The sequence below is a fragment of the Natator depressus genome, chromosome 3, assembly GCF_965152275.1.
Source record: "Natator depressus isolate rNatDep1 chromosome 3, rNatDep2.hap1, whole genome shotgun sequence".
Classification (NCBI taxonomy): Eukaryota; Metazoa; Chordata; order Testudines; family Cheloniidae; genus Natator; species Natator depressus.
The window spans coordinates 165,493,608-165,508,034 of NC_134236.1; the positions used below are offsets into that span (position 1 = coordinate 165,493,608).

General features: G+C 40.7%; 1 protein-coding gene across 1 annotated transcript in view; it reads left to right on the forward strand.

The window, feature by feature from the left end:
* The window catches only part of USH2A (usherin), a 562,110-nt gene that overhangs the window by 473,001 nt on the left and 74,682 nt on the right, over positions 1-14,427 (forward strand). The window contains exons 60-61 of the mRNA XM_074949260.1: positions 177-339; positions 9,575-9,929. Of these exons, the coding sequence (XP_074805361.1) occupies positions 177-339; positions 9,575-9,929 (518 nt within the window). The remainder of the gene's footprint in view (positions 1-176; positions 340-9,574; positions 9,930-14,427) is intronic.

Consider the following 14,427-nt stretch of genomic DNA (forward strand, 5'->3'; position numbering starts at 1 on the left):
AAAATATCTAAATTAGAAACCTCTGCTTTTATCCGCCGAAAACAGCAACTGTATATTCAGATTAATGAACAACTTTTGTTCCTTACATTTCCATGCGTTAGACCATTAAAAGAGCCCTTTTTTTGTTGCTGTGGAAAACTTTGACCTTTTAAGTTAATTTCTGATCTTCTTCCCAGGTGGCTGTGGAGTAGGCAGTCGGACATACGCAAGGACTTCTGAAGCACCCCCTAAGGAACTGAATCAACCTATAGTTAGGGCAACTGGATCTGGAGTAATAGAAGTAAAATGGTTACCACCTAGGAAACCAAATGGAATCATAATTAACTACTTTATTCACAGGTAGACTTTTTTATACCTCTATATCATCCCCTTGCATTTAGTCTTAATAAAGCGTTTACTTAAGTAGTCCAAGTAATACCGGTGTGTGAACATAGTGTTTAAAAATGTACAGCGTGCTGTTTGAGCCATGACGCGACGTGTTGCCTGGTTTCTGGCTTTTTGAGTATTAAGTTAGGAGGACATTTGTCAATGGATTGACAAGTTGCTGATAGTACCTTCAACACAGTTTGTAATCTTACTCCATGTTGGAGCTACCATAAATGACATGCAGTAGGTTAGACCCACATTTTATAAAAATAGACAGAGGCAAAATTTGAATAAACTGATGAAAGGAATGAATGGAGCCATATGGTTGTAAACTTGGTGCAAAATGCCTTCTAAACACAATTAGGTAGAAGATGGCAGTTGGAAAAGAGCCAGTTTTGACTTGTGTAGGAGGTAGAGTGCATCTGAACCAAACTAATGATGATGTAGTTGAGTTACTAAGTCAAAACTGAAGCCAGAAATTGGAGACAGGTAGTCGAGGACACGGAAAGTACTCAAACATACATTAATATATACTGTATGGCTGCTTAAATGCTGACCTCGGAATAGGTGCGATGTTAGTTACACTGTTAGGCATAGGGTCATACTGGGCAGGACTAGTGGTGGATGGGCCCTCTGTTTAAGCATTTAAACTGAATCAGGGTGTTTTGGAAATCACATCTATTATTTGCCAGAAATAATTACATTGGGGTAGTATTACAGTGCTCTTCCAGTTAAGTTACACTGATGTATGTCTCCTAGTGTTAACCTACGCCTCCCTGTCAAACCGCTGCTCCACAGTCCACTGGCTCCCATAAGACTGACTGGCATATCCTCGTTGTGCTCTGGATCTCTTGAGCCCAGCGTACAGCCTTTTCTACCTAGTTAGCTGTCTCTTGGAAATTTGGCTCTGCAGGAGTCTGTCCTCACAGCTTTGTGGAAGCCAACTGGTGAGATCCTTATTAATGTAATGTGGGGTTTTGGGGACTCAGAGCACAACCTCTGCACTAGAGCCTGCCAGCTCTGAGTAAACCAGCTGGCATGCTTATGCATCAGGGAAGCTTGCACAGGAGGCTTTGAAGTCTGAGCTCCAGATTCTCTCATCTCAGAACTTCCTGTCTCAAAGCCTGCGGAGCTGGCTCCCCAAGTTTTCTGAAGCCAGGATTTTTCAAAAGCTTCAGGTGTCCCCCAGGTCCTTTGGATATTGGGAGGTTGCATTGTAATGCAGTTGTATGCATGGAGATGGCATTTCCAAAAGCGAGCAAGCCAAATTCCTCTTAGCAGAAGTTTGAATGTGTAAGAATAATTAATATAAATTCACATTTGCCTTAAATATATTATCACTGAGTCTCTAAAAATGCCTGATCTCTTTAAATACCTTTTTCATCTGCTCACTGTTAATTGTATGAGAAAAATACATCAAGTCTCTACTCCTTATCAAAGGAAATAAAGTATCTGTTTTAGCCCAAGACATGGCTTCACTCTCTTGGTTTTGTAAATAAAGCTGATGATTACGGTTTCTATTCCATGGCAGCCATAGAAAGGGAAAACAGGAACTATAATGCAGAAAGCCCTGCTTCAATGAAAAATACTGTAAATTGAATTTGACAGCATTTGATGGCATTTGATTATTCTAGTCACAGCCAAACAATGATATAAAGAGTAATATGAAACAGAATGTGTTACTGCCTAGCAGACTCAAAAGCAATAAACCTTCCTCCAATGTGACACAATCACTTCACAATCATAATTGTAGCCTGTTTGATACCTCTGAGTACAGCAGAAGGGCACTGACTGACATAGATACATTTTGTTTTTTATTTAAAGTGAAATGAAAATGGCGCACTGGGGCTCCAGATACAATCGTTATATTCACCTACATAGGCATGAATCACTTGGCAGTTATTTCAGCTGAAGTTTAAATGTGCTTAGACAACAACAATATCAAATCTTCCTCAGATAGCTGCAAAAAAAAATTAGAAATTTGTAAGGACAGAAATGGGATGTAAGCATATAGTTCTTTGTCATTCTGTAGCCACACGTAGGCTTATATTGTTATAGCAACAAGACTGCAGTATTTCTGGGGGACGTTATGGCATGTAATTTCTTCTTCATCATTTGCCTCTTCCTTGCTGTATCTCCACCAAAACAAATTCATTTAACTCAAAACATTGAATGTTTGGGAAACCATCATGTGGAGATGTTTCCATTAAAATTGCAGGAGTTTTACTTGCCTGTAGAATTATAAAAGTGCTTACAAAATAATTGTAATTCTGCCAAAAATATTTGGGGTGGGAGACTGTAATTGGTTGTATTTTACCTCTGACTGGTGGGACAGCTGTAAACATCTCATAGAATAGAGGCAGTCACATTTTTTTCAACAAGGACCACAACTTAACAGAGATTGTCTCGTGAACCATGTCCCCTTTCATTCACAATCCTGCAATCCACCACCCCTTGCATTCACCATTATATAACATCTCTGTGACAACCACAGCAGTTGCTAGCCTGGAAAAGGAATATTAGGGAAGTAGTTTAATGTATTTCTAGGTGTCTTTTAATGAGATGTAGTAACTGGAAAAAAGGCGAGCCAGCATCATATGACCACCAGTCACCAAGTGCTCTCTGGTCCTCAGTTTGAGAACTGATCGTATAGAAAAAAATTACCTATAAAATTAGAAATATGTGGGGTCCAATTCAGATCTGGATTAAGCTGGTGCAACTTCAGTGGAAGTATCTCAGCTAAATTCAGCAGGGGGTATTGTTTAGAAAATAAATATAAGTGGGATATTAGTTTAACTTGCACAGGCCTGATATTCAGTGGGTGTGCAAAATGAGGCTGGGGGAGAGGGAAAGGGGTTTAACAAAAAATTAACAGGATTAATTAAGATACAGCCAATGTTATGGGCTGTTGACAGCTGTGATTTGCTCTTCCTTATTCTTCCCTTTGGAATGTCAGTTATGCTTATTTTTCACACTCACTGAGTGCCCATTTAGTGTTAGTTACACCACTTTACTACTCTCCTGTTTTGTTTACACTTGATGTGCAGCTTACCAGACACTTAGATGTTACTGTGATATAAAGACCTATATCTATGGCTATATTGACCTATGTGAGTGCTGCATTTGGCTCATGATGATTACCATTTTTATCTGTAATTAATATAAACCATGGTCTAAGTTCCCATTTTAATGTGTACCCAACTCATATCCTTTTTTGGGTATATCTTTCCTACGTCAAAGTCCATATTTTTTAAAAAAAGAGCCACAATATAAATTTCTGAAGGTGTGTCATGATACCTTTTTATATATATTATATATATATATATATATATATATATATATAATATATATGTATTATAACTAGGGCTACTCTGTTGCTCTGCATGGAAGATGGTATTAGAGTGCATTGTGAAGCACATCGTCCCTGCAAAAACTTGTGGGGGCATTTTGCCTCAGGCTTGTACAATGCTTCCAGAAGTAGCTGCTCACCACCTGGGCCTAGCGACAACATGCAGCACTAGTCCATGTTCTTTTTTGACTTTTTGAGGACTGGGGTCAGGATGGGACATGGCTCTGAAGGCATATTCTGAGCATGGCCGCAGAGCTGGTGCATCCAAAAGTACAAGGATTCACTATCTCTCTCTCTCCCTCCCCCGCCCCGTAAGGGAGGGGAAGAGCAGGTGCTGTAGTCACTCACCGTTGCAGCCTTGTGGTTGTAGCAGGAGATGTTTAGTCATCCGGCATGGAGGATGATGTCCTCTCCTCCCGACCCCTGCTAGAGCTTGGTGTGGGGCCAGGGAGGATTTGCCCAGTGCTTAATTTGTAATGAAGGAGGTGCTGAGGGTCAAGCAAAGAGATGCCAGGGCTCAAGCAATGATTTACTTTCATAACTGATGCAGCAAGCTCCGAGGTGCCGGGGCTATGAACTGCCAAGCCTATAGGTGCCAGAGCTCAGGCCTGGCAAGCCCTGGAACAAATTAAGCACTGGACTTGCCTTCTATAAAATAACTCTATCTGAACATCTTTAAATTGAGTATAGGCAGCAAATCAGAGTGTGCAGATTGAGACAGCTCCCAGCTCCTGGAAATGTTATTCTCCTATGCAGCTCACTGTACAGAAGAAACACTTCCAGTTAAATGAGCAGTTGAATCTTAAATCTTAAGTCAATTGAAATGATTACAAACTGTTCAACCACTTCTGTTCAAAGTTTATTCATACATGAAGATATTCTGGGTTTTAGCACCACAGATGGAACCATTTACCTAACCATAAGTTTCATTCATTAAATATTCAGTAGTAATAAGATCTAAATACTTAACCAGACTACAATGTTCAGCTTTGCTTGCGGCTGAGCTTACGGTTGGTGGCATATTTGATCTTTCACTGTGGAGTAGCTGTTTCTCACAGAATTTCTAAAATGGTACTAAACATAAATTTGTGAATTCTAGCAAGTGCTTTAACAGTTAATTAAACTGTTGTGCTAAGCAAGCCCAGATACCAGGTATTAAAGATAACTTTATTACACTTAAAATGACACCACTTTTTTACTTCTCTTTAGGAATATTTTTAAGTACATTGGGAGGAGAGCACAGTTACAATTATAAATAATAATATATTATTTGTGATGGTATAGGCGTGCATGACACTGTGCAGATAGAGTTGTTGCAGTCATGTTGGTCAGAGGATATTAGAGAGATAAGGTGGGTGAGGTAATATCTTTTATTGGACCAACTTCTGATGGTGAGAGAGACAAGCTTTTGAGCTTACTCAGAGCTCGTCTGCAGAGAAACTAACTCAGAGTGTCACAGCTAAATATAAGGTGGAGCAGATTGTTTAGCATAAGTAGCAAATGCATGTTTCAAGGGACTCAAGGTGAAGTGGCCCGTTAACACCCCTCCAGTCATAAGGAGGAAAGGGAGGGGGAAGCAGCTGGAGTGGGGCTTGTTAGTGGGTAACGGATGTTGTAATAAGCCATAAATCCAGTTTCTCTATTCAGTCCATGATTATCAGTGTCTAGCAGAGTTATGAATTTAAGCTCCCAGGCTCAACTTTTGCAAGTGTTGCGCAGGTTTCCTTTGAGGATGAGCACAGACATGGAGTGATCGCTTTGTGAAAAGTGCTCACCCATAGGTGATATGGTGTTTTTGTCTTTTATCATTTTCCTGTGTGAGTTCATTCAACAGCGTAGTGATTGTCTGGTTTCACCCACATAGTTGTTCACCCACATAAATGGGGCATTTCATGCACTGGATGAGGTTGCGATAGGCCTATGTAGAACCCGTGGATCTTCAGAGTTGTATTGTGCAGGGCGTTTGATCATTGTAGCAATGGAGATAAGTCTGCAGGTTTTACATCTGTTGGTTTGGAAGGGTCTGGTGCCGCTTTGCGTTGTTGTGTCCTGGTCTGTGGGAACATGCCACTGATGATGAGCTTGAAGAGGTTGGAGGGTTGTTTGAAGGCCAGAAGAGGAAGTTCAGAAAAGATGGGAATTTATTTCAGGATGGGGTTCCCATCAAGTATGGATTGAAGTTGTTTGATGATACACTCTATGGATCCCAGTGTGGAGTGGTAGGAAACAACTAGGTGTGTGCGTTCAGAGGGGGGTTTATTTCTGTACTGAAGCAAGTTCTCTCGGGGTATTTGAATGGCCTCTTTCATGATGTAATCTACTTCTCTGGTGGAGTGTTCTTGTTTGGTGAAGGTGGTTTTGAGTGTGTTAAAGTATATATCCTGGACTTTTTCCTCAGAGCATATTCTGTGGTAGCTGAGTGCCTGGCTGTAGATAACAGATTTCTTGGTGTGTTTGGGGTGGTCACTATATCTATGAAGTGAGATGTGGTGATCCAGAGGTTTTGGATATAGGTGGTGTTGGGTTCCATTGCTGAAGCTGATTGTGTTATCCAGGAAGATGATGCTCATGTGGGAGAGTTCTAGAGAGAGAGTTTAATGGACACATGGTCTTTGTTGAAGTCAAGATGGAAATCTATGAATCTGTGAGGGAGTTTAGGTCATCTGTCCAGAGGATGAAAATATCACTGATGTATCTCAAGTATATCACTGGTTTTGTGGGGTGGGTTTGCAAATATACATCCACCTTGTCTGATACAATTATCTGCTACACTTGATTTTTAAAATCTATGGACAAGTTCTTTGTCTTCTGACCTATCTGAGGAATTTCTAAGATACCTATCATGTAGGTACCTAAGCACTGCAAGAAGGAAATACATCTTACCATGTGGAGCAGTGTGAGTAAACAACAGGAGAGAGGAGAAAGGTAAAGTATGCATCCATCTTTTGTAAGGGTGCGCTTCACATTGATGAGCACAATAAATGACATCTGAATGATAATTCTGCATGTGTTTTTAATTTGATATGGAGGAAAGTATGAAAAATCAAACTCATGGTGCTATGCTGGAGGACACTTGATGACGTATGGTTTAGGGGTCAATGTGTAGGTCCACTCATCCACTCTCCTCCACCTCATCAAAGGCTCCCACTTCTTATTTTAGGGGCAGCAAGAGAGCCTGTCCTTCCTCCCCTTCCCCCAACACCATCACCAAATCTTCAGTATCAACATGTTTTGTGGTTTGCTCACTCCCCCAATCTGGAGGCGTGAGACCCAGAAAATCTCTTTGCTTTTCTCTTGCTCCCACCCTTTAAACTTTACAATATCCTGGAGTCACAACATCCCAGAGTTTGCTGGAAATTCTCCAATTTCTTGCAACTGGGAGAAATGGCGGGGGGGAGAGGGGCAGCTGGTTATGTACCTGTCTAAGGGCAGACACATCTGTGTGTGTACTTATGAATATATGCAGAGGTGAAAGTAAGCCGGTCTGGTCCGGTACACTGCCGATGGTACTGGCTTCCCCAGGTCAGCGATTTAAAGGGCCTGGGGCTCCTGGCAATGGCCGGAGCCCCAGGCGCTTTAAATTGCTGCCAGAGCCCAGCTGCTGGAGCCCCAGGGTAGCGGCGGCAGCCGGGAGCCCCCGGGGCTCCGTCGCAATTTAAAGGGCCTGGGGCTCCGCTGCAGTAGCGGCGGCCGGAGCCCTGGGCCCTTTAAATCGCCACACAAACCCCGCTCCCGGAGCCCTGGGGTAGCGGCGGCAGCCCAGGGCTCCGGCTGCAATTTAAAGGGCAGCAGCGCCCCAGGCCCTTTAAATCTCCGACAGAGATCTGGGGTAGCAGCAGCAGCCCCACTGCCAGAGCCCTGGGGTAGTGGCGGTGGCCAGGGGCTCTGTCAGCAGTTTAAAGCGCCCCAGGCTCCAAAGGCCCCGGCCCTTCCGGTTGAGGCCCTGCCCCTCTGCTCACAACTCCAGCGTACCGGTAAGTCCTTAAAGTTACTTTCACCCTGAATATATGTGCACATGCACAACTATGTGCATTCTTTGTTTATATTTGTATGAAATATACGGGAGTCTAATACTACAAGCACCCGAGATTGCTAGTATTTTTTTAAATAGTTTTGTTGTTTTTTTATATCCTTAAAAATAGTGACTAAAGTTGGACTAACAAAATAAAAACTGACAGAATTATTGAAATTCAGATTTTTATCTTGCCAAAGAAATGTTCTTCAGCCAGTGTGCATGTGAAGAAATGATGACACTTGGTAGCCAGACAAACCAATTCCACTCCTGTGAATTTGCCGTATTTGCGATACAAGTGACAGATAATGTAATTTGCTTTTTTGTTTGTTAGAATGCAGGGATAAAATGGTTTTATTTATTGTGGAGGCAAAGGTGTCAGTTAAAAGTAAGGAAAATACCTAAATCCGTGTGAGGTACAGCACAGTTTTCACTGATATTTATCATAGTCTTCAACCACCAGGTTTCATTCCAGACAAACATTTTTATTCCTCGTAAAGGTAAGTGATTTGGCAGCTTCATCTAGAAACTTATGACCTGTCTTTATCCATCAACTCTAAGTTAACATCCTGGTGGAGCCAAATTGTAAAAGAGAAGCTGATCACCTGTAACCTCCATTGGAGCTTAGCAGAATCTCAGGATTTGCCAGTAGCAGAGCTACCCCTAACTGGAATGGATATATTAAGTGCATATGTGTGGACAGTGATGAGTCTTCAATTGCTGACGTGGGAAAGTGCCTCAAAATATTTTAAGTAGAAAATCCCTTTGAAAAAGATACATATTTATATTATGGGAAAGCACCATGGATCATGTTTTTTAATGAGCTTTTACAATTACATCTGGAATATGGATCTGCTCAGTCTGACTAAGAATCCCAGTTTCATCCAGAAATGTGATTTTTTTTTTCACGTGCAAACTGGAGTACAGGCAAAATGTATAGGCACAGTTTTAAAGGACTGTCTGAATATTTGGCCCTTTGTGTTGTAGGCCAGTGGTTCTCCACTGGGGGGCTGTAAGCAGGTTTCAGGGAGTCCGCCAAAATAAACCAGCAAGCAGGGCCGGTGTTAGACTTGCTCGGGCCCAGGGCAGAAAGCCGAAGCCCGAGCAACTTAGCTTCACGGGGTGCCCTGTGACATGGGCTCCCGGGCAATTGCCCTGCTTTCTACCCCCTATCACTGGCCCTGGCTTTTAAGCTACTGGATGTGCAGAAAAACAGTTGTGGCACAGGCGGCCCGTGGAATTTTTATAGCAGGTTAGGGGACCCTCAGAAAGACAAAGGTTGAGAGCCCCTGTTCTAGGCAACTAATTGCTTTCAATAATAAAGTGGGTCAAAGTCTTCAAAATTGAGTGTTGGGTTAGACTCCTAAGTCCTGATGTAAGTACCTAAATAAGTGTCCTGATTTTCAAAAATGTTGAGAATCTGCAACACTTGAAAATTAGATAACTTGTTTGGGTGACTAAATATGGATTTAGACAATATGGCCTTAGTTTAGGCAATCATCTTTGAAGCCCTGGGCCTGGAATGTTCTATAATATAGGACAAGGTGCTATTTCAGTGCTATTACAGTAGTATTGATTGAGTTTTCACAGTTTTCTCCTACTTAAGGGCAAAGAGAAATTAGTTATTTACCTTTTTCCTTGCAAGTTTTTTCAATAGTCAATACCTGACATAGGCTGGTGACTTTTAGGCAAAATAAGGAGGGCAGTTCCTTGCCTATACAACAAATAGAGATAAGATCTATATTATTCTCAAGTATAGACTGAATTTAGGACTTGTACTTCAATATCATCTGACTATGTTTAAGTCACTGTAAGTTTTAAATGGACTGGTTTTATTTGTATTTCAGACGTCCTGTAAACACTCAAGAGGAGCTGCTTTTATTCATTTGGTCTGAAGGAGCCTTGGAATTTATTGATGCTTCTGATGCACTGCAGCCATTCACTATCTATGAATACCGTGTCAGAGCTCAAAATTCTAGGGGGTCAGTGGATAGTCTGTGGTCTTCAACACAAACTTTGGAAGCTCCACCTTGGGGCATGCAAGCCCCTTGGGCACAAGCTACAAGTGCATATTCTGTGCTGCTGAACTGGACCCAACCTGTATCTCCCAATGGGGTTATTTCTCAGTATCGTGTGGTCTACCAAGAGAAACGGAGTGATCCAACGTTTAGCATCCCAGCTATTACAGCGTTAACTGTAACGGTAAGAACTGGATATTAAAACCAGTGTCTGAGTAGTTTATATTCTGGTTTTGACCTGTGTTACATTAAAATATTGATATAGGGTCATTTTTTCAGTTAGGTTTCTGCAATTAGCCTTTGGACACCTAATTTACATTCATATATATCCAGTGTATGCATAACAGCTACCTATGTAGATGTCTAGTCATTGATATACAGATGCTAATGTATGATTTTGAGCACAAAGTAGGGTTTTTCTTGCATAAATAGGTGTGCATGTCTATTTGTGTGTACCTCACTTTGAAAATGTGGTCCTAAATCTTCTACGTAATTGTTCATAGATTCCAAGGCCAGAAGGGATCATTGTGATCATCTAGTCTGATCTTCTGTATAATACAGGCCATAGAACTTCCCCACAGTAATTCCTTTTAGAAAAAACATCCAGTGTAATTTTTATTCTTTTGTTGTTTTAAGAGGCTGCTCATAACAAGCTAAACAAAATCAATCCCACTTGAATTTAATGTTTTTATTAATCTGAAATCAATGCTGGTTTAAGCATGACATGAAAATTATTGTTAGTTCTACATATGTGATTTATTTACAGAATCTATGAAGATTTGCCTCATAACTCTTCTGAATTAGAAGCAAATCAACTCTTACAGGCACACAAAATACATAATAACAATACTTCTATGCTATCTTCTACTTAAAAGTGCTTTACAAACATTAATTAATGAAGTCCTATGGAGGTACTATTATCGTCATTATGGTTAAACTGAGGCACGGGTTAATGTGATTAGACCAAGACCATGATGAGAGTCAGTGGCAGAGCTGGTAATGCTGTCTATGATTACTGACTAGTCCTCTCTTCTAACCATTCACTTCAAATCTTTCCATAAGGGATACTTTGTGGTCAACATAGAACCCGCTGAACTAGACTATATAATGCAATGTCAGCTATTGCATTTGACAGTCTTCTGAAAACAATCTTTTATAGTGTACCAAGAATCTACTGTGCTGGTATAATTTTAAGATTCGTAGGAACCCAAACTTGAATACCTCATATACCCTAACCTTCCTTTTGTCCAAAACATGAGCATGTCCCAAGGCCATTATCAATTACAGTGATAATCCAAAATTATTCAATATTCCATTTATATTCAGATAACTGAAGTTGTACATAGTGGCATGCTGAGATTTAATATCCAGTATTAAGGTCTTACCGTAAACTTCCTTAGAAAAGTCCTCTTGACATAAATGAGTGGAATCTAGCTGAGGGATCTAAGGCACCCATAGGTATATGATTCTAAAACAGCACTCTATCTTTCCTGGAAGCCTTAAAGGATAAGATTTATCATGCCTCTTACTGTGAAAAGAGAGAGAGGCCCTGGGTTAAATGGCAGGAGTGCATGCTTTTGGCCTTTGCGATCCATTGCTTCTGCACTGTACAGCATGCTAGGTTGTAAAAATATAGGCCGGGACTTTTCACAGGAGCCTAACTTCCATTGAATTTCAGTGGGATTTGGGCACCTAACTTCCTACGTTTCTTTGAAAAGCCCGGCTAGGATGTGTAATGTGATACCTAGAATTTCAAAATGGAGAAATATCGGAAGCTTCTTTTAACATCCTGTTCAGGCAGCATCCAACATGTTGCTGAGCATCAGAATTCCCTTGCCCAGTCATGCATTGCAGTGTCTTCTAGGCATGCCAACAACAACAGAAAACATCCAAGATGGTTGTATTGTGGGTAATCAAATCTACTAAAATGGCCTTTTAAGTAATGTTATAGTGTGTTTCTTAAACAACATCATTTAAAAGCTTTTTAAATTAACAGTTGTTTTTTGTTAAATTAGTACCTTTCTGGCTCCAAAATGCTTTATTTTGCCCAAACACTAAATGGAATCTCAATTACATTAGCAGCATATGCAAAGTTGTTTGACAAATACTAAGGTGACAGTGACTTTTTTTTACTTTCCTGTATCATGTGTATTTATCCATTTTACTGCCTTTTTTCCTTTTTTTTTTTTTAAATATTATGCTGCCCTTTGTAAAGAAATCTCTGCATTTGATGCTCCTGTCTTCTCTGCTTGTTTCACATTGGTGCAACTGCATTGAACTCAGCGGAGTTAGTCCTGATTTACACCAGTGTCACTGAGACCAGAATCATGCCTTTTGTGTTATGAAGACAATGTAGCAACTAGAGCCTGGAATCAAATATATTGACATAAAGGGCAATGAGTCCTGTTATCAAAGATACCATGAAGTCAGGTCAATTATCACAACAGGTGAAAACCTGGACACTAAGTTCTAAAGTCTTAACTCCTTGGAAATAGAATTTTATCATGAACTTGCTGATACGCCCTTAACTGTAGCTTTTGTGAATGAGACACTTTAATTAAAACGTAATTGTATTGAAGGAACTAGCATTCCAATGATTAAACTTCTGCCCCTTTAAAATATAGCTTTCAGGGGTACGAGGCTAAATCATTTAATCTCCTAAAGCGTTTCTATTGGAGCTCCCCATGGGATATGCCATTAGTCATTCTCTCACACAAGCTTCCATGTTACAATGCAAGACAAAGTATTGAGCAATCAGTGAGCTCTCTCCTTTATTTAATCTGTTAGACTTTTCTTATCACATTAGAATATTCCAGGGGGAAAAAGGAAATGCTTGTATTTTAAGGCTTATGGCCATATGTGTTCTTGTTACGCACACCCGTGCTTCTTGCCTATTGGACATGACCTAGCCACTTTAAGCTTAACCAAAAAATAAACTTGAAGGCTTTATTGGAAGTGGTGATGCATAATAAAAATTTGAGGGTTGGTAATATCATTGCAGGCTCCTCAATCTTGATTATTTTTTTTTTCTATCCATTTCCAAATCCAGATGAGATTTGCCTTGTGGGTTTTCAAAACCCTTGATAGATTTATTCTACCTCCCTGAAACATAGCCATTTACTTCCCTGTAAAGATGTGTTAAGCTATATTTAATTTAATATGTGTCAACTCCATGGCCTAGGCCTTTACAGTTATCTGACCACTTTGAATGTTGTGATGCCAATGGGAATAGAACTCAGATATCTATGTTCTAAAATCACAAACTCCTACCACTTGAACTAAGAAAGAATCTCCAGTAGCTGCTGGCAGCATAGGGCTTATGACACACAGAGAAGTAATTCTGATTCTTTCCAGTAGAGGGCAGTGTCACTCAGATTACCCGTGACAGACTGACAATATTCTGTAATATTCTGAACAAATCTTATGGAATTAAGATAAACGTGATTGAATTAAATTAAACTTTATTGAATTATGGTTAATACCTTTGGGGTACATTGTATTAAAATAGTGCATGTGTTATTGTGGCATTGTATGTACCTTCTCTAGTAGGGAGAGGGGTGCTAATGTGATTCCTCTGGTTATCAGCCCTTTGAAACCACCCCCCAGAGAGATCTTCATATACTAGTTCAAATTGGATTCTCCAGGAACCAACAGACAAAGTATGGGGTTTTGGATAAATACCCTGGTTTTGAGCTAGCTCAGGGCCTTCTTCCTGATTCAGCAAATGGACAGGACCCCTGGTCTGGACAGCCCGAGTCCTCAGGCTAGGATTGTAAAGACTGGGCCTACTGAGGTCTCATAAGACTGGGTGCTTTTCCTGAGCTGTAGCTGTGATGAACTTGTGACCACAAATGAAATTCCTTGGATGGGGAGTTGAAAGACTGCTCCTGCCAGAGCCCTTGTTAGGGTTGGGGTTAATTCTGGTAAGCTTATTAGCATGCGTGCAGGTTCCTTTATTGTTTTTAATATGTTTTTTCAATAATGTTTTTTACCATAAGAATTAAAGTAGATCTGCATAGGAAGTCTGTGTGGTAACTTATATCTGGAGCAATTATACCTGTTATCCGTCTCTGAAGAGAAAACAAGCAGGTGTCCTTGGGCTACCTGCCTCTGCTGGGAAATACACAGTGTAGGCAGGGAACTGTGCAGCCTGGAAATAGCCTGGTCACAAAGGAGAGAGACTTGGGTCTCCATCCAGAAAGGCAATGGCAGGTGAGCTGGAAGCCTGAGTGTAGGTACTTTGTTGGACCACTGAGCGGAAATACAGGTACAGTTGTCTTGAACTGCGACACTACATAGCTAGTTTATTACAGTGTTTAGTGCTGATTGAAAGGTGGCAGCATAGTAGACTGAAGTCCAACAATGGCTGTCATGAAAAAGTAAAAGGATGCTACCCTGTTACCAGAGCTACTGAAACTGCTGTATGTCGAATACCACTGTGAGGTAAGTGTGAGTAAATGCTGCCTCTTTCATGGATATAATATACCACATCTCCCGTGACCACTAGTCTAAGTATTTGGCTATTTGACAATCAGATGATCAGGGAAGGCCAGGCAAATCAAGAAGATAAGTTATAAGGAGTTCAGTATCTAAGAAAAGGTAGCTCTTAGAGTGTATTTTGGAGAAAGGGTGAGAGGAAGGGAGAAGGAAAGAATGTAAAGGCGGAAGTTGTAAAAGAAAAC